The sequence below is a fragment of the Abramis brama genome (assembly GCF_963993115.1).
Source record: "Abramis brama genome assembly, chromosome: 23".
NCBI classification, from domain to species: domain Eukaryota; kingdom Metazoa; phylum Chordata; class Actinopteri; order Cypriniformes; family Leuciscidae; genus Abramis; species Abramis brama.
Genome location: NC_139985.1, coordinates 30,286,727 through 30,309,946, shown reverse-complemented (window position 1 = coordinate 30,309,946; position 23,220 = coordinate 30,286,727). Strand labels below are relative to the sequence as shown.

General features: G+C 41.2%; 1 protein-coding gene across 1 annotated transcript in view; it reads left to right on the top strand.

Moving 5' to 3' along the window:
- Window positions 1-1,475: 1,475 nt before the first annotated feature.
- syn2b (synapsin IIb) overlaps window positions 1,476-23,220 on the top strand; it is a 140,334-nt gene continuing 118,589 nt past the window's right edge. Inside the window, exon 1 of the mRNA XM_084100842.1 lies at window positions 1,476-2,544. Coding sequence (XP_083956968.1) covers window positions 2,192-2,544 — 353 coding nt within the window. The 5' untranslated portion in view covers window positions 1,476-2,191. The remainder of the gene's footprint in view (window positions 2,545-23,220) is intronic.

Here is a 23,220-nt window from a genome sequence, read left to right as displayed (position 1 = left end):
TCTTGCTGCTCCTCATTCGTCAGCTAGCCAGCTTTTTTACGAGTACGAGTACATGAGCTCAGTATCGGGCCGATACCGGTGCATCCCGAATTTATATTGTTGCAGCACCTGTTGCTCACCCTCTGTCTGAACGCTCTGGTTTCTTTAAACCCCGCCTTCTGAAAAGCCCAGCCTGTTCTGATTGGTCAGCCGGTCCCAGACTGTTGTGATTGGTCTACAGCGATATGATGTGTGTTCAGCATCTAATCTGCATTACAAACCCAACGATGAGCTAATAAGAAATCTGTGCGGCTCAGTGTGGTTGAAACACTGTCGGTTCTTGTTTCAGTTGAGCACAAATTGAGCTGAACAGCTGAAAACCTGCAACATCTCATTTGGATTCATCTCTCTAATTACACAAGACACAATGTAATTATGTTCATATTGGTTGTCATTTTTCCTGTTTGCCATCAGCATGTAGTTGTTCCCGCTGGGCTTCACACAGAAATGAAGATCGTCATCTAATTTAACTTGAGAACTCATGCTATTTGATGAGCAAACATCTACTTAACCCTTTCCCTCTCTGATAGTTCCTCTTTCAGTGTGTGTGTTTGTGGGATTTTTTCACACACACACTCACAAGTCAAGTCACCTTTATTTATATAGCGCTTTTTACAATACAGATTGATTCATAAAACAATTTCTTTAATTGTATTCTCTATATAAATGCATTTATAGTCTCATATGTGCTGCTTCGGTGGTGTTTGAACACAGAAGAACAGAATCAGCATTGAACCCTTGAGCAAATCTCATAACCTCATGTTACATTTCTGTTGCTTTCAAATGCCTCTCTTGATCATGATCACCATTCCTCATCGTGCATTGTGTTTGTATTTCAGTGGAATACATGGGCTTGCCATATGTGAACTGAATGATGGCACAGGATCAGTGTTTATAAGATGCTCTTAGAGCCGTGTCTCCACCATCTGCACACCTATTCCTCCATCCCATCATCCTCGCAGGGTCTGCCGGTCATCTCGATCCTGAGGAGGGGGGGAGGGGGGGAGGGGGGGGGGGGGGTTGCTGTGGGAGCCTCCCGTCCTTCCATGTATATTCACTGGAAACCCCGTTCAGTAGCTGCGGTTCAGCGTAAGCGTAATACACTCACGTAAGCAGTGATGCAGCAGATCGTGAGGGACAGGGGGAGGGAGAGAGAGAGAGCGAGAGAGAGAGAGAGAGAGAGCGAGAGAGAGAGAGAGAGAGAGAGAGAGAGTGAGAGAGAGCGAGGGAGGGAGAGAGCGAGAGAGAGAGAGAGAGGGAGAGCGAGGGAGCGCGTGTGAGAGGAGGAGAGAGAGAGAGAGAGAGAGAGAGAGCGAGAGAGAGCGAGGGAGGGAGAGAGAGCGAGAGAGAGCGAGAGAGAGCGAGGGAGGGAGAGAGAGCGAGAGCGAGAGAGTGAGAGAGAGCGAGGGAGGGAGAGAGAGAGAGAGAGAGAGAGAGAGTGAGAGAGTGAGAGAGAGCGAGGGAGGGAGAGAGAGAGAGAGAGAGAGCGAGGGAGGCAGAGTGTGAACACAAACAGATCCTATGGGAGGCTGTTTGAGGCGAAACTCATAGAGATCACACACTTATGCACACACACACACACACTCATTCTCGTACACACACGCACACGCAAACACACTCATACTTGTACACTCACTCACTCACACAAGTCAAGTCACCTTTACTGACACACTTGTACACACACACACACACTTACACATACTCGCACACACACACACACACTTACACATACTCGCACACATCCACACTTACACGCACTCGCACACACACACACACACACAGACTCTCAGTGTAGGAGCTCGTGAGGGACAGGGAGGGGGAGTACCGGTGACGGAGGGAGAGCGTGTGAGAGGAGGATAACGAGAGAGAGAGAGAGAGAGAGAGAGGGAGAGTGAGGGAGAGCATGTGAGAGGAGGAGAGAGAGAGAGAGAGAGAGAGAGAGAGGGAGAGCGAGGGAGCGCGTGTGAGAGGAGGAGAGAGAGAGAGAGAGAGAGGGAGGGAGAGCGTGTGAGAGGAGGAGAACGAGGGAGAGCGAGAGACACAGGCACCGTGTGAGCATCTCTTCCTGGCATTCGAGCTGTCAGTGTAGGAAGAGCAACATCAACACACACACACACACACATCTGATCTGAGCGTTTAACCACCACCAGCCATGAACTTCCTCCGCCGTCGTCTCTCCGACAGCAGCTTCATCGCGAACCTTCCCAACGGATACATGTCGGATCTCCAGCGTCCCGATCCTCCTCCTCCTCCTCCTCCCAGCGGCCCGACCCCGACTCCATCAGCCCAGTCCCCCCCCGCGCCTCCAGCGGGCCAGTCCACCGGTTCCACCGGCTCCAGCGCCTCCACCGGCTCCACCGGCTCCACCGGCTCCGGGTTCTTCAGCTCCATCACCAACGCCGTCAAGCAGACCGCGGCGTCAGCGGGACTGGTGGAGCAGAGCCCGTCAGCAGCGGCGCGCAGGTTCCGGATCCTCCTGGTCATCGACGAGCCGCAGCACGACTGGTGAGTCCTCATGCAGGAACCACACTTGTTGACTGTGCATGAATCCGTGCGCACGTCACTCACCCATGCTTGTTTCAGAGGCACGTTTCGATCTCAGTGTCGGGTTTTCTTCACCAAACGGGCCTGATTCCAGTCAGAAGTTCTTTATTTAAACAGTGCTTGATTAACAACACTGTTCGTCACGACGCAGACTGAGCACATCTCTCTACATCACGATCTCCTTTTATCCAGATCATCCTGGGTTGTGCTTGAGATCTCTGATGACGGAAGGTTAGGCTGGAACTGGACGTGTGGATGATCATGTTTTTTCAGTCCTAAACGCTGGTCATGAACCCCCCCGCTGTACAGTCACGGCTACTATAGTCTCCAGTGCTGCGACTGATTGGCTGTGCAACACTGCATGCATGAATCAGTGCTCACGTTACTCGTCCATGCTTGTTTTAGAGCTTCACGGCACCTTTTAATCTCAGTTTAGGGTTTTCTTCACAAAAGATTGGCACCTTGAACGCCCGATACGCCTCTTAAGCAAACAGGCTTGATTCACAACACCGTCGGTCACGATGCAGATTGAGCACTAGAGCTACTCTCTACATCACAATCTCAAGCTTTTATTCAGATTCTCCTGCATCAATGACGCTATTTTCTTCTAGACACAAACTTTGTTGCATTATTTTCCTGTTATCTCTGTAAAGCTGCTTTGATGCATTCTAAGTAAAGGAGACTTGACTTGACACTGATGATGAAGGGTTAATCTGCTGGAAGTGTGGATGAACTGCAGTTTTTGCAATCTTTAGTTCCTCTGAGTCGTTATCATTATAGTTGTGGTGTGGAATCTGCTACTCTCTTCCAGTCTCGGCTCCAGTGCTGCGATCGACCGGCTTGGAAAGTCCCCGTCCGGCTGCACCTGATGAATGTTCGGGGTGCATTACATTAATGAGCTTAGCGCTTCAAGCGTGCCACAGAAGACATTTATGCACAGGATTTGCATAGTATAAAACCCAGAGTAGAGGAATCCCAACTTACTTCCCCTCATTACAGACATGAATATTTCAGTGGCGTTTCTCCTGGAGTCAGCATGCGTTCTCTCTAAGAAAGGAAAGCCAACTGTGTGTTATGTGGATGCTATTGATTTCTCCAGCGCTGGGCGAGCCCGTGAGGCTCAATGCGACTGACTTAGGAAGCCAGAGCTTTTACTGTAATATAAGCGAGCCTAATTAGAGCCTTGCAAATGTTTTGCATTCAGTTTGCATTTTACACACTCAAAGATGTTCATGCTAACTCAAGTTTTTAGACTGCTCACTCTCAGAAAACAATGGTACAAAAGCTGTCACTGGGACGGTACCCTTTAAAAAGGTTCTAATATGTATCTTTTGGTACTAATATGTGCCTTTGAGGGACTAATATGCACTCTTTAGGTACACATGTGTGCCTTTTGAAAGGCTTCTGTACCTTTTTTCTGAGCTTGCGTATTCAGTGCGAGCAGAAAACAGCAGGAGTGATGAGCAGAGAATGATGACACAGACATCATGTTTTCCTCTTATAATAACATCTCATCCCTGAGCATTTCACATAATCGCCCGCATTTAAGTCCCAGCATTAAGTGAGAAAGCTTCATTATTGAGAGTGATCTGGAAAGCGTCTTGTGCGGCGCTGAAGAGTGAGGATGACACAAACATGAAGCTTACATAACCGTCGGCTTCCATCTTCGGTGTGTGTGATCTGCCACGTCCAGTCCTCTGAGAGAGACGCTTTATTTCCCTCGGGACTGTGTGCTTTTCTCTTGCTGGAGGATTCTGTGGCACTTGTGCTGTTGATTTTGCTCAAGAATTGTGAGAAATCTGTGGTTTTGTAAATGTTAGTTTACCCCCCCGAGCTGAATCCCGGTGGATGTGGGAATACGGAGCGGTTCTGCCCTTGAGTCTCCTCTGTGTGGATCGGGAGAGAGTGTGTGAGGGCAGTCATGTGTTGAAGGAAAGAGAAGAGACATGGTGAATCAGCACAGAGAGCCTGAGGCTTGCGTCTGAGCGCTGTGTGTGTGAGTGTGAGTGTGTGTGAGTGTGTGAGGATGATGTTGTTGCTGGGAAAGCAAAATGTCGACATGCAGGACAGATATTTCCTGCAATTATGTTTATGTGTATACATGTGTGTGTTAACTGCCTCCCCACCAGCGTTTCATTGTTGAGTTGCCAGCCAGCGTCAGCATCACTGATCATATTCACACAAATGTCATGGCCCCATAATATTTTGTTGTATGAATATGTAAACAGTCAATATATCATCAAAAAGAAAAAAGAAAAGAGAATAGCCTCTGGTTGTATTCTAGCTTTATTCATTCTCTTTTATCTGCACTTGAATGTGAGTGTGTTTCACCAGAAAACAACAGAGAATGGTGTTTTTGTCAAAGTCTTCGTCTGATGAGATTCAGAACGATGATCAAAACATAGATCAAGTCCATCAACTCCTCAAAGCTTCACAGTCAGTTCCTCTTCATGCGTTCAACATTTCATTCAGTAACATTTGGCAGTTTTGATTTACAGTTTATGCTGTTTAATGTTTAATGATCACGTTATGTGTTTTCTGGCTTATGCAGATCCAATAACATACGGAAAACTGCTGGAAAAATGTATATTTTTAATATTATCTCATAATTTCACCGCAGGTATTTTAGGCTGCTGTCACTTTAAGACCTAATGCACTGATCCATTATACGGTCACACATGCGTTTTCTTTCTCAGCGGTTTACGTTCACTTATAATGCAACTGCCCGTGTTTATGTCAGTACTCGCCATGACCCGCATTTTGACATTATGTTGTGTGTGTTTGACTGTTTAAGCGCAATAAGCAGTGAAAATGAACTCAGTTTAGCACTGAGAGGAGGCTCTATGTGCCGCACTTTGGCTGTCAACACTCATCCAGAATTTCAGAAATCACCAGTAGAGGAAGAGGTTGTAACTTTTAGACGTTTCTGAATGTTAGTGGAGACACTGATGTAGTTGTTGTGGAGTTACACTGATCATCTCATCATCATGTTTAACGTTTACACAAGTTGACTTTTCACGTTTTCTGGGCTGGTAGAAGCGCCGGGGACCCGATTATAGCACTTAAACACGGACAAAGTCTGTTCGTAAAATATTATGAACTTTAAGGCACTTGTTTTTGTGCATATTTCAACTCTACATCGATGGGACGAGCCGTTTATAATAATGTGCCATGATGCTTAAATATCACACTCATAATCATGCTGTTGTTCTGAATATGGACTGTGATCACCTGAGGATCGTGTCTATCGGACAGATGTGAGTCATTGCAGCTGATCGTTCAGACAGAAACTGATGTGTTTGTAAAGGGCTCGTGGCGTCCAGTCTCTGCTCAGGTGCGCTTGAGTCCGAGTGTCTCTGACAACCCAATCTCACGGGAAAACGTACAAATTTTTGCAAAATCGTACATATTTTACGAACTGCCCAATTCGTAGGAATTCATACGAATGACCTACCCCTGACCCCGCCCCTAAACCTACCCATCACGTGGGTTTAGACAAATAATTAGCCAACTTTTTATCATTCATACGAATTGGTCGTGAGATAGTGTTGTCTCTGAACACGTGGAGTATTAACCCTAGTGTAATGTAATCATGTCTTCTGACCTTATCTAACAGCATCTAACTCAATCAGCCCGGCTCTGCTGAACATCCACACACACACACACACACACACAGAGCTCATTTCATGCCTAGAGTTAGTTCTTCAGCTTCAGGTGTGGGTTAGCAGCTCCTGTTAGTTAGGAGTGACATGGGTTAGCAAACTGATTCTGTGGTACTTTGCAGTGAAAATATTAATTATCAAATAACAGTGAAAGGAGTTATACTTATTCTGGCAACACTTTCATCTGTTAACATTACATTTAATCTTAGTCCATGTTCATTTCAACATTTACTGATATACTATTAAAAACAAAACTTGTATCTGTTAATATATGAGAGTTCAACTAAGTGACACATTAAAGATAAATTACATTATAATTATAATATACATTATAATAATAACATTATAATAACTGCACACTAATAATCATTAGTTAAGCATTAGTAAACAGTTAATTCGTCATTTATAAAGCATTAATAGACATTAATAAGCAGTTTATAAATATAGTTATAAATGCTGTATTCTTGATTTAAAAGCATATCTATAATGTGTTTAATAATTGTATTTTCATACTTGATCAATGATCAATAAATGCTTTATTAACATGTATTTCTACTGTAATTCAGGCTTAAAAAAGGAGATTTAAAGGCTGTTAATATTTCTATGTTCTGTATCACTGTTTAGAGGATAAATGAGCCTTTAAATCTCCTTTATAAATGTTTTACAAGGCATAACTAGTCCTCACTTCAGATGAGCTCACACACATAGTGAACTGACCACTACTAAACGCTTTATAACTCCTGAATCTACTACATTTACTTACACTTTCTAAGTGATCTTATTAATCAATGACAACACTTAAATAACTGGTTTGTAAATAATGCAATACTTCATTTAAAAATGATAAATTGATCATTAATAAATTGTGAAAATACAATTATTAAACACATTATAGATATGCTTATAAATCAAGAATAAAGCATTTATAGCTGTATTTATAAACTGCTTATTAATGTCTATTAATGCTTTATAAATGATGAATTAACTGTTTACTAATGCTTAACTAATGATTAATAGCGTGCAGTTATTATAAAGTGTTGCCTATATTTGAAATGCTGGAATGTTACATTACTTCACTGATCAATCTCACGGATCGATTCTGATACACAGCCAGGGAACATTTGGGACATTTGATGATGGATAATCAAGCTATTTTAATTTAATTTATTATACACATAACCCACTGCCTGTAATTACACTGAAATTAACTAATTAATTTCATTAGAACAGTCCTAAACTGGAACTACATGATCACCTGAAACTGCAGTAATACAGATTAATATTAAATATAATAAGTGGCCAGTCCTCCAGCCTCAGGGGAAACTCCTGCGCGTTTGCTAATAAAACAAAGATGTCGTCTATAATTTGTCCTGTGCTCGTTTGCTTTAATGAGCCTGTTGATGCTCATTGATGAAGCAGATTAATGACTGAAGGCTCAAGAGCTTTTATTTCTCTCGACTCTAATGAGCTTTTACTGAACATTTTCCTCACAGCTTTGACAGATGAAAAACTGCTGCAATTACCAGAAACTCTGGACTTTTTAAGAGTCTTATAGTGATTTAGTTCTCAGCATTACCTTGCACCAAAATGACTTTGCATTATTTCATTAAAAATAGAAACATTGCCCAGATTTTTTTTTAACAAAAAATATTAATATTAAAAATTTTAATGATTCCTGTTTGGGAGGATATTAACTGATTACAGTAAATGAAACGACTTATTGCCGGGAAACTTAATAGATATAGTAATATTAGACTGTCAGTGAGCTTGTCATAAGTTGTTGTCAGTGCTGAACAGATCATTCAGTTGACGTGTTCATTTCTGTAATAACACATAAATACTGTGTCATCAAACTGACAAATAAACACCTGCTGTTTCGCTCTCAACAACTGTTTCCATTCGAGGCTTTTTATCTTTTAGTATGAATATGTTAGCCTTAAGGTTGTGAATAAGCTGGTCTGTTCCAAAACAATGACAAAATTCACATTTAGCAGATATAAGCATTCAAAACTCACAGTCTCTCACTTCTGCTAAAATGGATCAGGGATTTTTATGACATCACCTCTTCTCATCACATCTTCTGTCCAATCAAATGCTCTCTAGAATCTGAAGCTCCGCCCCCTCTGCTATAAACACCACCTGGCCAAAGCGGCCGTCGACACACAGAGCAATATGGGTTAAAGTCAAGATGTATGTTCGGTTGCTTAAGAATGAAATGGCTAGAGTTTATTCACATCTGCAGCGTATCATCAGCGCTCGGATTCGCTTCCATGGTGCTGTCAGTCTGTGAGGGAAACTAAACGCTATTGGCTATTTGAAAAGGGGGAGGAGCCATTCAATATGTCCCGCCTTAGCTTCCTGTTTCAGTGGAAATTAAAGCTGTGCGTTCCAAAGCACTTCAGTGGGCCTTTAACTTGTGCATACAACTGGAATATTGCAAAAAACATTTGAATAAAGCAGCGTTTCCATCCCATGTTTTCAAGAGGACAAATTGGGAAATTAGTGCAAAAGTTTCTGCAATCAGACTCTTGTCCCTCCATCATAAACGAGTGTGTCTCGAGCATCTCTGGCGTTCGGATGCTGGCGTTCGGGAACACACTCGTGTGTGTGAGATGCTTCTGGAGGGAGTTACACCAGATCATTCTGATCACACACTCTTTCAGAAACACCAAACCAACATTAGAGATGCTGCGACGCCATTGGTCCACTGGTTACTCCAGTTATCCAATCACAGCCGACGCTGAGGCAAAGTCACATGAGGTTTTTGTTTTATTCAGTAAATGTGTTTCCATCATAGTTTATGTGCACGTCTTATAAGAATGATCCGCCTCAACTGATCGCATATGTTTTTTATCCACATTTTTTGAATGTATGTGCATCTTGGTGTCTGTGTCTCTGCTGTTCTAATCTACTGAAACGCTGTATGTGCTCTTGTCTATATTTCATATTCTATTGGTTGAGTTTCTGGAATAAAAAATAACATTACAAGAATACTTTCGGATGCTTTCACAGTAACACATATGGGATTATTCATAGTGTATGTGCAACTCTGTACGCACTTGCAGGCTAGTGTATGAATGTACAGTATGTTGTTGTGTGTGTGCAAACTGTGTTTTATATGCATGTGCATGTACTGTAACTGATTTTGCAAAGTTTATTTTACTATTTCAGTCTTTCTACTTACAAAAGTTCATGCTTACTTACTCTTTTTTGCATTGTTTTACTAGCAGTTTCTGAGTGAGAACTGGAGAGAGAGTATAGTAAGTTTACTGTAAGTGTTTTCAGCTTTATAATGTGTGTCAGTGATGAATGAGAGAAGCTGAACTGATGATCACAGACTGAATCGCTGGGTTTGTTCTCTTTATGACTGAATCTGGCAATATCTCACTGTATCGGCACATGAATCGGACCAATATAAGCTAATATTTTTACATTCCAGCAAAGAGAAACATCCTTTTGTCAAGTGTCCATTTTAAATTCCCACATTTATTATTTGTGTCTTAAAAATGTATTAGCTCAAAAATCTTTTTAAAATGTTACTCTGCAAACTGATGTTCTTCCTCAGTGTTTCTGTCTCGTTTTCCAGCACAAATTAAAACAATTCTTAAATCAAAATTCATTTACTGGAGAAGCAAAATGTCTGAAGATATACAAGTCTTGCTTTCTGAAAAACAATCATCAAAATAAAGTGAGTTTATCACTAGGGTCTGAAAAATAAACTTAATTCAAAGGGAAAACACGATTATTTTTCTGACCTCGCTGACAGATTTCTTCCAGTTTTAAGCACAAACTCACTTCATTTAAACAATTTTTTTCAGAAAGTAAAACTTAATATCGTCAGTCATTTTGCTTTTCCAGTAAATGTATCTTGATTTAAGAATGTTTTATATTTGTACAGAAAAAGAAAATCATTTTTTGCAGTGTATCATAGAAATCATGCATTTAGTAAATGTCTACATTTGAGTTCAAATAAGTCAAACTTTCTTTATTTGAACAGTAAATGATGTTATCATCTATACAGCCTCATGTCACTCGCAAGAACAAAAAAAAATACAAAACCAGACTTCTACGTAAGAATGCATTTCTTCAAGAATGCGTTAAAAAAAAATGCATGTTTGACGTCTTCATTCATTCATAAATCATGTATAATAAACACTGCAATATTCCATTTAAAAAAATAATAATAATTGAACAAACAAAAACAGTTTTTCCAATCCAGCGCTAAACTAAACGTCTGTCTAATATGAAATCTATACTCTGGTATACTGTATTATTCCAGCTGATTAATAATCTTCATGTCTGATGGATCAGGGCCTGTGTGTGTTCTCATGTATCACGCTGTGTGTTGTGCTCTCGCCCTCGAGACATCGGACCAAATAATACCCATAATGCTTCAGTTAGCTTGCATGGTCAGTCATTCGTCGGATGTGGAAGGAACTCACAGGAACGCACTTTAGTACACAAACAACCTGAAGTCTTTCCGGTCCGGACACACGTGCACACACACACACACACACACACACACAAGCCTCGGTGTGCTTCGTGGATCTGTACGCTTTCATGTGGCTAAAAATAAAGCACCAGCTCAGTGTGGAAAGAGGAATGTGCTTTATTCTTTACAACCATACAATCCATTATGAATCAAGAATCAAGATTCTGCATTGAAATTATTTGCACAGACAAATTCATCTAATTTTAGCAGTTCTGTATATCTCACAGCATGTCAACTCAACTCAACTCAACTCAACTTTATTTATAAAGCACTTTCAACACCACAAGTGGAACCAAAGTGCTGTACAGAAGATATAAAAAGAGAAAATAAAAACAAAAACATAAAAACAATGCAAACAAATGACACACAACTTACAAAGCATTATCAAATGCTAAAGAAAACAAATAAGTTTTAAGCGCACTCTGAAAAACACCCAATGAAGGACACGTTTTTACAGACAGAGGAAGGTCATTCCAGAGCCTAGGAGCTGCAACAGAGAATGCCCGATCACCTTTACATTTTAAACGGGATCGCGGAACCATGAGAAGCAATTGATCATTTGAGCGCAGAAATCTACTGGATTGACAGCGGCTGATTAAATCAGTAACATACTCAGGCGCTATACCATGCAGAGACTTAAAAACATACAACAACGCTTTGTATTGAATTCTGTAGCGTATAGGTAACCAATGTAATTTAATTAACACTGGAGTAATGTGCTCTCTCTTATTAGTACCGGTTAAAAGTCTAGCAGCTGAGTTCTGAACGAGTTGCAAACGGGAGAGAGAAGCCTGACTCACACCCAAATACAACACATTGCAATAATCCAAACGGGATGACACAAAGGCATGAACAACCTTCTCCATATCGTCAAAAGAAAGGATAGATTTCAATTTAGATATTGATCTAAGATGGAAGAAACTATTCTTAACGACAGCATTGATTTGCCGGTCAAATTTAAGCTCCGAGTCAAAAATGACACCAAGGTTCCTCACACTAGACATTTTTTTCCCAGGAAACAACCCCAGGCAGTCATCATCCACACACCCCTTATTTCCAAATAAAATCATCTCGGTCTTATCCTCATTTAATTGGAGAAAGTTATTAAGTTATTCGCAAGCCAACACTTAACTTCGGCCAGACATGCCTGAAGAGACTGAATGGCAAATTTATGCCCATGTTTAAGTGGTAAATAAATTTGAGAATCATCCGCATACAGATGATACTGAATCCCAAATTTCTCAAAAATCAAACCTAGAGGGAGCATATAAAGGGAAAATAAAATTGGTCCCAGTATAGAGCCCTGTGGAACCCCACACACAAGAGGTGCAACGGAAGAAAAATAATCCCCTAAATTGACTGAAAAAGTCCTATTCTTCAAATAGGAAGAGAACCATTTCAGGGCTAAGCCCTGAATACCAACCTGATCCCTAAGACGATCAATGAGAATGTTATGATCAACTGTATCGAATGCCGCTGTAAGATCTAACAAGAGCAAAACAATACGGTTTCCAGAGTCCAGATACGGTTTCCGAGGATAACCTCCTTCCAGAGGTTATCCTCGCAGGATATCATTAGAGACCCTCAAAAGAGCAGATTCTGTACTATGGCCAGCTCTAAAACCTGACTGGAATCTATCGGAAATGTTATTTCTCGTTAAAAAATCATTAAGCTGTGCATTCACAATTTTTTCTAATATCTTCATATGAGCAGTAATATCATTAAGCTGCTGCAAAGAAACAGGCATAAAACTGGTTAATTGGTTCGGAAGGTCAACAGAAGCAATAAAATTATTGCCAACAGATGAAATCTGAGATCTAATTCCATTAACCTTACCAATAAAAAAGTTTAAGAGCTCTTCACACATGTCAGCAGAAGGAGTGAGTGAAGGAGTAACAGTAGGGTGAAGAACAGCATTTACAGTAGAGAAAAGTACTCTAGAATTATTACAGTTTCTGGAAATGATGACAGAGAAATAATTTGATCTAGCCAATTTAACAGCTCTTTGATACTCGTTCAAATGGTTCTTCAAAATCTCATAAGAGACTTGTAATTTATCTTTAACCCATTTGCGTTCAGCTCTCCTACACTCCTGCCTAAGAGCACGGGTAGCACTGTTTAACCAGGGCTGCGATTTGACTTTTTTCCCCCTGACTTTGACAGGAGCCACAACATCTAAAATCTCTAAACAAGAAGAGTTAAACTGATCGACCAACTCTTCTAAACCCATACAGAGAGAGTGTGAATCGATCAATGAAAAAAAAGGAGAGACATTAAAAACAGCTGAAAAACTACTAGCTGTGCATGGATCGAGTATGCGAGATGAAACCGAGGCAGAAACAATATTATCCGGCACACCACAAGGAAAGTTAGAATTTAAGATAACAGTCTTATGGTCAGAAAAAACAGTATCAACAATCTTTATGCTATCAACAGAAAAACCCCGAGATAATACAAGGTCAAGCGTATGACCACGTTCATGAGTTGGACCCGAAACGCATTGTAAAAAATCAAATGACTCTAATAAATTTAAAAATTCTTTGACCAGGGGCTTTGAAGGGCAGCACACATGGATATTAAAATCCCCCAAAATTAGAATATTGTCAAAAGAAGGGACAATACCAGATAAAAATTCTGAGAACTCCTGAATAAAATCCCCATGAAAGTTTGGGGGTCTATAAATCAAAACACATAACACAGATTTAAAAGAATTCAGCGTAATTAACTGAGATTCAAAAGTGCAAAAAGACGCAGAAGGTGAAAGTCTACACTTAAATTTGTCTTTAAAAACAACTGCAAGACCCCCGCCACGACCAACAGACCTAGGGGTACTAAAAAAACTACAACCAGGAGGAGAAAGTTCAGAGAGAGAAGACATTTCACCAGCATTAAGCCAAGTCTCAGTAATAAATAAAAAATCAATTTCATAAGAAAGAAAAAGATCGTTTAAAATAAAGGTCTTATTTGCCAGAGATCTCGCGTTAATCAACGCCATTGTTACTGGAGTGGGAGTGGTATCGGAGGAGGATTGCAGAGAGGAATCACAGAATGTTACCGGACTCCCGTCACGTAAAGAGCGAAGATTCCGATTATTAACTCCTCGATCTGCAGACTGTCGCCTTACGTGAACCATCCGTGAGGACTGAGGCATCAACGCCGAAGACGGAAAGACAGGCACAATGTATGAACATCTCAGGTTCACGACCACGGCCTCCGCCATCGAAGAAGCTGGTCCGATGACTGGAAACTTCCCGATCTTCTTCGATCTCACAAGGACTCCAGCACGCTTCCCACGCTTCCTTTGCCGTTTCCTCCACATGCACAGACATCCCGGCAGGTAACACATTTTCCTCAATGCGACTGGCACATAATGCGAGTGCAGATGCCAATCATCTCTGGGATCGCGAAATAAACAATCGGACACAGCCGATCGAATATTAAATAGCGTCATGCGATCATATACCAGAGGGGAGCAAACAGAGCGCGTGATAAAACAAACAAGAAACATTACAAATAAAAGAGACAAGGACAGACTGTGGCAAGCCGGCAAACATCCTGGCGCCATCTTGAAAGTCATCTTTTAGTTTTCGACAATTGACGACTGAAATATAAATGTCAATCATTTTGCAATTGAGAGGTGAAGAAATCCTATATTTGCATTACCGTGAATAGATGTTTGATTCACAATAATGTAATATATATTTAGTAACTCAGTAGCAGCTCCATCACTCCACAACAACACACTTACAATGAGCAACAGTAATATTATGCATTATCAAACGTATGATTTCGTCCAATCTGGTGAAATAAATGGGCAGAAAAAGAAGAACGTCCTGAGAAAGAAGAGGTCAGAAAACGAGCACCATTCAGAATCTGTTCTAATATCTTTCATTACTGTCAGTCAGGACACATGCTATCTAATGTTGGACATTTGATTTTCATTCCTTCTTCTCAGAAGCTGCCAGAAATTAAATGGTTATCAAATAATCCTGAAATATAAATGTGTGTTTGATGAATGTTCAGAGAATGAGGAACTGCACGACGGCTCTTCGTAAAGTCTCAGTCAGAATCAACGGCTGGAGATGAGTTGAAGTAAAAAATGTGGCATAATTATCCTATACTATAAAAACATACAGGTTCCTAAAGCCATAAAGAACCATTTCTGGTTCCCAAAGAACCTTTGATCGGTTCTTAAAAGAACCATTTTTCTTAGTGATGATAAGAGCATTTTCAAAATCTAAAAGATCCTTTTCCACTATAAAGAACCTTTTGTGGAATGAAACGGTTCCATGGATGTTAAAGGATCTTCATGGAATCATAAATGCCAAAAAATTACCTTTTTTTAAGAGTGTATGTGTGCAATGAAAAAAGTAACTAATTCCTAAAAAAAAAATAATAATACAGTACTGCCGCTGGTTCAGATGTTAAGTTATAAAACCCATAGAAAACATTGTAGCATGATAAAGATTATGTTTTATTAATTATGTCATATTAAAGTGCCCTATTATGATATATTTAATTTTCCTAATGTTGTTTTGGCGTCTCCTACAACAGGTTCACATTCATCCAAGATCAAAAACACTGTAATTCTCTCATAATCTGCACGGCAGCATCAGCTCTTTTCTCTCAGTGTCTGAAACGCTTCCATCAAAGATTCAGGTTCTCTAAACTCCGCCTCTCTGAGAGCTGCTCTGCTCTGATTGGTCAGAAAGCAAACGCTCATTATCATATCTTCCTCAGCTCTTGATCACAGTGATACGAACAGTAACGATGGCGAGGGTTTTACCGTATCAATCTCAGAAAACAGCGTCTTCTCGACACGAACCAAACTCTTCTAGTCTCAGATATACTACAGTGTTTAAGGGCGGAGCTAAGAGACGTTCAGCCAATCAAGACCACAGGCGGGGATTATGCAAATTAGTTACAAACCTGAGACTGAATTACTGACGACTTGTTTCAGTTCAGATTCAGAATCACTTTCTTTTAGGAGACAAAAATATGATATTACTTTTTACATGAGAAATTACAGAGTCTTTAATTTTTTTTTGAGAGAATGTGTTTCAAAATTCTATGAATTTCAAAAGCTTTCTCTGTTTTATCATCTGGTACAGCCTCATTTGTCCCGGACTCGTGGGACTCGTGGTCCGGCAGAGATCCGGCTCTCCGGAACGGGAATGAGTGACAGTAACCTTTCTCAACATGTGGTGTAAGTCCTGTAAAGAGCGTCAGCGTCAGATTTCACCAGCGTTACTCTGATTACAAACACTCTCAGATAAACTGCTGAGGAGTGAAAAACCACACTATTATTAAAGATCTGAATGCGTATGACGAATATTGTTGGAATTCCTTTTGTTCCTATAGTTGTCAGACAGCTGAGCTGAGGATATGAAATGCATGTTCACTATGGATTCATTCTGAGATGAAACCGGAGAGAGAGAGAGAGAGAGAGAGAGAGAGAGAGAGAGAGAGAGAGAGAATAAATGAAGACATTGGCATTTCAAAACAAGCTATTAGTAAAGCGATCTCACACATCACTGATGCGGCGCTCGGGGAAATCCTGCCGGTCTCACTCTTCATGCAAGTCAACTGGAAAGAAATGGAAGAAAAGTATTGATCCTCGCAAAATAATAATAATAAAAAAGATAAGTCTCTGTGACAAAATTCAATATTTGAATGTGACGGGTCTAATAAACTGTTCACAAAAGACTATCAGTGAGAAATATCTGCTGATTGTCACAGGTTTTGCTCATATTTCTCAGGTAGGCCTATCATTTTTTTTTATAAAACTATAAAACTACTTTCCCACAACTCAACTTCTCATCCAAGAACAAGGTTCAACTCTTGTCTTAAATAATGTCAGTGTGTTTTTGCTGTATTCACAAGTTACCCAACAGATATTACTTTATAATGTCAGATTGGAGGACAGACACAGATATTATACATTTAAGATTTTCATTTCAAATAAATCCTGTTCTTCTGAACTTTCTATTCATCAAAGAATCCTGAAAAATAAAATGCATCACAGTTTACATAAAAATATGAACTGTTTTCAAAACTGATAATAATGAATGTTTCTTGATCATCAAATCCTCAGAGTGATTTGTGAAGGATCATGTGACACTGAAGACTGGAGTAATGATGCTGAACATTCAGCTTTGATCACAGGAATAAATTACACTTTACTATATATTCACATAGAGAACAGCTGATTTACACTGGAATAATATTCAAGTGACCAAAAGACTGCAACTGATAAATGATATGCAAATGAACACTGATATTTATTACACAGACTTTGTATGACTTACTTCTGTTGGCAACTAGAACTATCAGTGTGGAAGAGATTTTCATATAATCACATCATAAGTAAAATTGATCAGTTCATGAGAAGTCCTGCATTGAGAGTCATTATATCTCCAGAACACTCTCTCTCTGTGTGTGTGTGTGTGTGTGTGTGTGTGTGTCAACATCAGTGACTGACCCGAGCTACACTGCGAGTCTTTGTAATTCACTCCAACCTACACCATCAGCAATGTCCATCCTTAGATATCCTATGTGTACAGACACACATAATATATATTTTTACACAGTTAACCGGACCGGTTTCCTCGAATCTGATTGGTCGATCAGCATTCCAAGAGTGATGATGTTGTATTACTCCACTTTGCGCCTGTTGCAGACACTTGTCAGTGTGTGTGTTTTCGGTGGGGATGTTATAGTGCCTCAGTCGGTCACATTGTTATGCCTGTAGGTCTTTAGACTCTTCGTGAATGAGTCGTTGAATGATTCACTCAACCAATTTGGTGAAAAATGCTGCAGGCTGAAACACTTATACTGTGTGGTTCTTCAAGACTAGACGCATGAGACTCTCCAACAACGGTTACGTGAACACAGCTAGACAAAGGAACAATGAAATATGCCGGCTATTTATACACAGACTAATGACTAACAAGGAACACCTGTGAACAATCAAATAATGAACCAATGAGAAAACAGGACACATAAGCAGGACAACCAATCAGAACATGACACAAAGACATGCAGGGGAAGCACATGGCAAGAGCACATGAGGGCAAGAGAAACACATGACAGGAAACAGATGACAGGAAACAGGAAACAGGAACCAAACTACAGAATAAAAGACATGAAAGCATGAACACGAAACAAAACCACAACCAGTTGTGACACACGCTGCCTCCTTTTTACTCCTAACCAAGCCGTTTGAAGTTCTAAGAGGACATTGGTGAAGTAAGGCTTTTAGTAAGGCATCTTTTGATCTACTTTGAACTGAGTTCCACACACAAGAGAGTCTTTGGGACTTTTCCCTTCATTATTTGCTGGTTGAACTGCTTTGATTACGTGTGGTTCCCTGCTAATATACAGCCATTCATATTTTATGTAAAGTTTGCTTTTTTTTTTTTAAGTAAATTTCTGTGTAGATACATACAGTATTGTACCTTAAGGATTTGACTGACATTAAATATTGAACATTTCCACCATTACGAACCATATTAGAAGATCGGTTTACAGAACACACACTCTAGTAAATAACAACCTGTTATTATAGGCTTTGCATCTACATTTAAACAGTAAAACAATTACTGAAATATACACTTTACTATATACATATGTCACTATAATGATGATACAAGACTTGATGATAATGTCAAAACAGTTTGTTCAACTGTTTTGTCGTCAATCGAAGCTAATAATTGTCTCTAACTGCTGGTGAAGTGCGGAGTCATTCTGCCGTACAGATGGAGGGATTTTGCTCTATATTAGACTGGAGTTATGAAGGCAGCTAATAGCAGCTCATGCTGTCACGCTCGATAACGGCTCCGCAGGGCCAGTATTTAATAGATTGTGTCTTTGTATAATGTCCATAACTCTTGCCCTCCAGAGGACTGCAAAGTCACTGGGAAGCTGCTTGCTTTCTGGTAATATTCCAGTCAACAGACTTTTGATTCAAGGGCTTTTGCAACCCTTTCTTTCCATCCCAACGAAACGTGTTTCCTGCCAAAAATGCCTTCACAGAGTCAAACAGAAAACAATAGACACTGACCACTAAATACGACTCAATATAAAGCAATTAATTGATCTTAATTGTGCATACATCAGTCTGAATTGTAAGGGTAACAGGTCAATTTAGCTCAAAGGGAATTATTCATTAATCATAGGGAATTTTAAAGAATCATTTATTTTCCGGCCGAGCAAATGACTCGTCCAGCGTTCACTTGAACGGACTATCAGCTCTGCAGCAGATACAAATATCCAGACTATAGTGAACACACTTTTTATTAGCAAGGTAACTGAGATCAGCAGTTTAAGACATTACATTTGTAACATAACACAAGAACACTTCTCTTTAAAATACAAACAAGACTTTATTGATTATTCTAACACATAAAACTAATATTTAACACAGACACACGCACACACACATTCATACGAGTTCCAGAAAGAATTAAAGTGAGAAAAGAATGAATTTTAAGGGTGAGATGATGAAATCCAAAGTTTCTGGGTTACTAGGCGGGTGCTCCGGATGTTCTAGGCTGTTGCTAAGGTGTTCTGCCTGGTTTCTAGGGTGTTGCTAGGGTGTTCTGCCTGGTTTCTAGGATGTTGCTAAGGTGTTCTGTCTGGTTTCTAGGATGTTGCTAGGGTGTTCTGCCTGGTTTCCAGGATGTTCCTATGGTGTTCTGCCTGGTTTCTATGATGTTGCTAGGGTGTTCTGCCTGGTTTCCAGGATGTTCCTATGGTGTTCTGCCTGGTTTCTAGGATGTTGCTAAGGTGTTCTGTATGGTTTCTAGGATGTTGCTAGGGTGTTCTGCCTGGTTTCCAGGATGTTCCTATGGTGTTCTGCCTGGTTTCTATGATGTTGCTAGGGTGTTCTGCCTGGTTTCTAGGATGTTGCTAGGGTGTTCTGCCTGGTTTCCAGGATGTTCCTATGGTGTTCTGCCTGGTTTCTAGGATGTTGCTAAGGTGTTCTGTATGGTTTCTAGGATGTTGCTAGGGTGTTCTGCCTGGTTTCCAGGATGTTGCTAGGGTGTTCTGCCTGGTTTCTAGGATGTTGCTAGGGTGTTCTGCCTGGTTTCCAGGATGTTCCTATGGTGTTCTGCCTGGTTTCTAGGATGTTGCTAGGGTGTTCTGCCTGGTTTCTAGGATGTTGCTAGGGTGTTCTGGATGGCTGTTAAGGTCTTGATGCATTATGGATAGATGGATAATGGGATGCACTGGGATTTAATTTGATTATCCACTACAAAAAACTACATCAAGGCCAAATATTGGACTGAACCAAGCTTGAAGGCTCTAGAACTGAATCTTGAAAGAGTTTAGTGTGAAAATAAAAATAATAAAAAGCTTTGTCAAGTCAACATAATGACTGTTTTCAAATTGTCTGCCAATTGGTCGGTTAAACTGGTACACTATTTGTGTGAAGTCTACTGATGAATGGCTTACTCACAGCTGTCTGCACACTGAACTCTTAGGATAGCAGAAAGTCTGGTCTCAGTTACGTCATAAATCCTGAAAGAGATCCTGATCGATGCAGACAGAAGCTCCAACAACTAAAAGTAGCCACATATCACTGCTGATCATTGAATCAGTGAATGTTTAACCATTCCAGGCAAACCAAATCAATGTTTATAGACTGCAACAAGCTGACTGTCATGTCAAAGTGTATTTTAGCATTAAAGCTGCCAGTCTGAGCCTCTCGAAACTCAGGATTGGTGGAGCGTTGATCTAATTCACATTTCTGTTACAGACATGGGATGGATATGCTTACGTATGCCACAATCGGATTGTCTGTAGGATTTCAATATGCTGTGATTTGATTAGAGTGTGCCTGAGCTTTCTTTCTGTCATGATAATTCTATAGTCTTCGTAGCACAATTACATTTTACCTATAACAGTCTCTGAGGGCTCATGGCATTCATGCCAGAAATAAAAAAGACAGAACACTGTCTTCAAATAACACAGGCCTTGACTGGTTCAACTGTCACTGAAATTTCCCCATGAAAAATAAACATATCACATTACAGAGTATTTGGATTATGGACCAGTACTAACTAAAAAATACTTTTTTTATGTGTTTTGGCCGTTCATTTACACAACAACAGCGTTTTGGGGGGCTGACAACGCAAACTTTTGAAAACGGTTTTAAAGTGCAAGTTTTTGAAACAATACTGTTATTGTCTCTGTGTACACTACAAAAACACAAATCTGTGAAAACGGTGACATGTGTATTACGTGTTCAGTCTACAGGTTTGTAGTGTTTCTTTACACTCTTACATCGCCATCTACTGGCCTGGCAATACAACGTGTTTAGTCGTTTTTCATGGATCCATGTGAACGGGGAACGCTTTGAAAATGAAGGAAATGAAGGAAAAACTCTTACGTTTTTAGTACATCGTTATTGTGTAAACATACCCTAAATTCAAAGAACCAACTAAACAGACCCAGCGTGATAGATAAATATGGATTAATCAAAAGAGCAACATTTTAACTGCTTATAATAATTTAATCATGATAACTCTTATATCTCTTATGAAATATTTTTAGCATGCTATTGAATATGGCAATGCTAATGTGTTTGGTCTTAGAGGACTAGATCTGCTACGCTGCTGCTGCAGAGCAAGAATGGACTCACTACTTCTCATAGATACAAAGACACACTTCTGTGAGCATGTAAGATCTGGGCAGGTGGAGCTGGGGAGGTGGAGGGGTTCAGAGGACAGATCTGGGCAGGTGGAGCTGGGGAGGTGGAGGGGGTCAGGGGACAGATCTGGGCAGGTGGAGCTGGGGAGGTGGAGGGTTCAGAGGACAGATCTGGGCAGGTGGAGCTGGGGAGGTGGAGGGGTTCAGAGGACAGATCTGGGCAGGTGGAGCTGGGGAGGTGGAGGGGTTCATAGGACAGATCTGGGCAGGTGGAGCTGGGGAGGTGGAGGGGTTCAGAGGACAGATCTGGGCAGGTGGAGCTGGGGAGGTGGAAGGGTTCAGAGGACAGATCTGGGCAGGTGGAGCTAGGGAGGTGGAGTGTTCAGAGGACAGATCTGGGCAGGTGGAGCTGGGGAGGTGGAGGGGATCAGAGGACAGATCTGGGCAGGTGGAGCTGGGGAGGTGGAGGGGTTCAGAGGACAGATCTGGGCAGGTGGAGCTGGGGAGGTGGAAGGGTTCAGAGGACAGATCTGGGCAGGTGGAGCTAGGGAGGTGGAGTGTTCAGAGGATAGATCTGGGCAGGTGGAGCTGGGGAGGTGGAGGGTTCAGAGGACAGATCTGGGCAGGTGGAGCTGGGGAGGTGGAGGGGTTCAGAGGACAGATCTGGGCAGGTGGAGCTGGGGAGGTGGAGGGGTTCAGAGGACAGATCTGGGCAGGTGGAGCTGGGGAGGTGGAGGGGTTCATAGGACAGATCTGGGCAGGTGGAGCTGGGGAGGTGGAGGGGTTCAGAGGACAGATCTGGGCAGGTGGAGCTAGGGAGGTGGAGTGTTCAGAGGATAGATCTGGGCAGGTGGAGCTGGGGAGGTGGAGGGGATCAGAGGACAGATCTGGGCAGGTGGAGCTAGGGAGGTGGAGTGTTCAGAGGATAGATCTGGGCAGGTGGAGCTGGGGAGGTGGAGGGTTCAGAGGACAGATGGAGCTGGGGAGGTGGAGTGTTCAGAGGACAGATCTGGGGAGGTGGAGGGTTCAGAGGACAGATGGAGCTGGGGAGGTGGAGTGTTCAGAGGACAGATCTGGGGAGGTGGAGGGTTCAGAGGACAGATGGAGCTGGGGAGGTGGAGGGGTTCAGAGGAACTCTGATAGTCCTGTAGGACCAGCTTACAGCAAACACTGACCCAGACTGTTTACATGTTGAGCAAGCAATCTCATTGGCTGCAGGATCAGCAGAGGCCAATCAGCTTGTGCCATGCAGTGATAATGTGATTGCTTGGTAGTGCATGCATAGAAACTACTGAGTAAAACATTTATAGCTACATTAATGTCCATTAAGCATCAGTTCCACTGCCAGCAGTTTTCCATCGTGATGCCTCTCTCGTGACCAAACCACGCTGGTGAGCTTTTCTCTGGTCTGCGAAACAATGATTTAAGAGGTGTTTAAACTGACAGTCATTTCATCACTGGAGGTTAACAAGTCACTGTTCTGCTGATCGAAGCCGTTTTTATTTGTCTGTGTTGCTGTAATTCAAACAACACTGTATCACACAACTTAAACACTACACCTTCGCGCTGTCTCCTCCCTCCAGACCTTTAAAACTGATCTCAAGACTCATTTATTTACACTACGCTATGTTAACTAATTGTATACTTCAAATTTCTGATCCATGCATGCCTTACTTTTGTTTTCCTTATGATCACTGTCTGTCTGCCTGAATGTTGTTATCCTGATTTTATATTTGTAACTGTTAATATTATGTAAAGTGTCCTTGAGTTCTTGAAAGAGGCCATATAAATAAACATATTATTATTTTTATTATTAAAAGACAGCAGGTT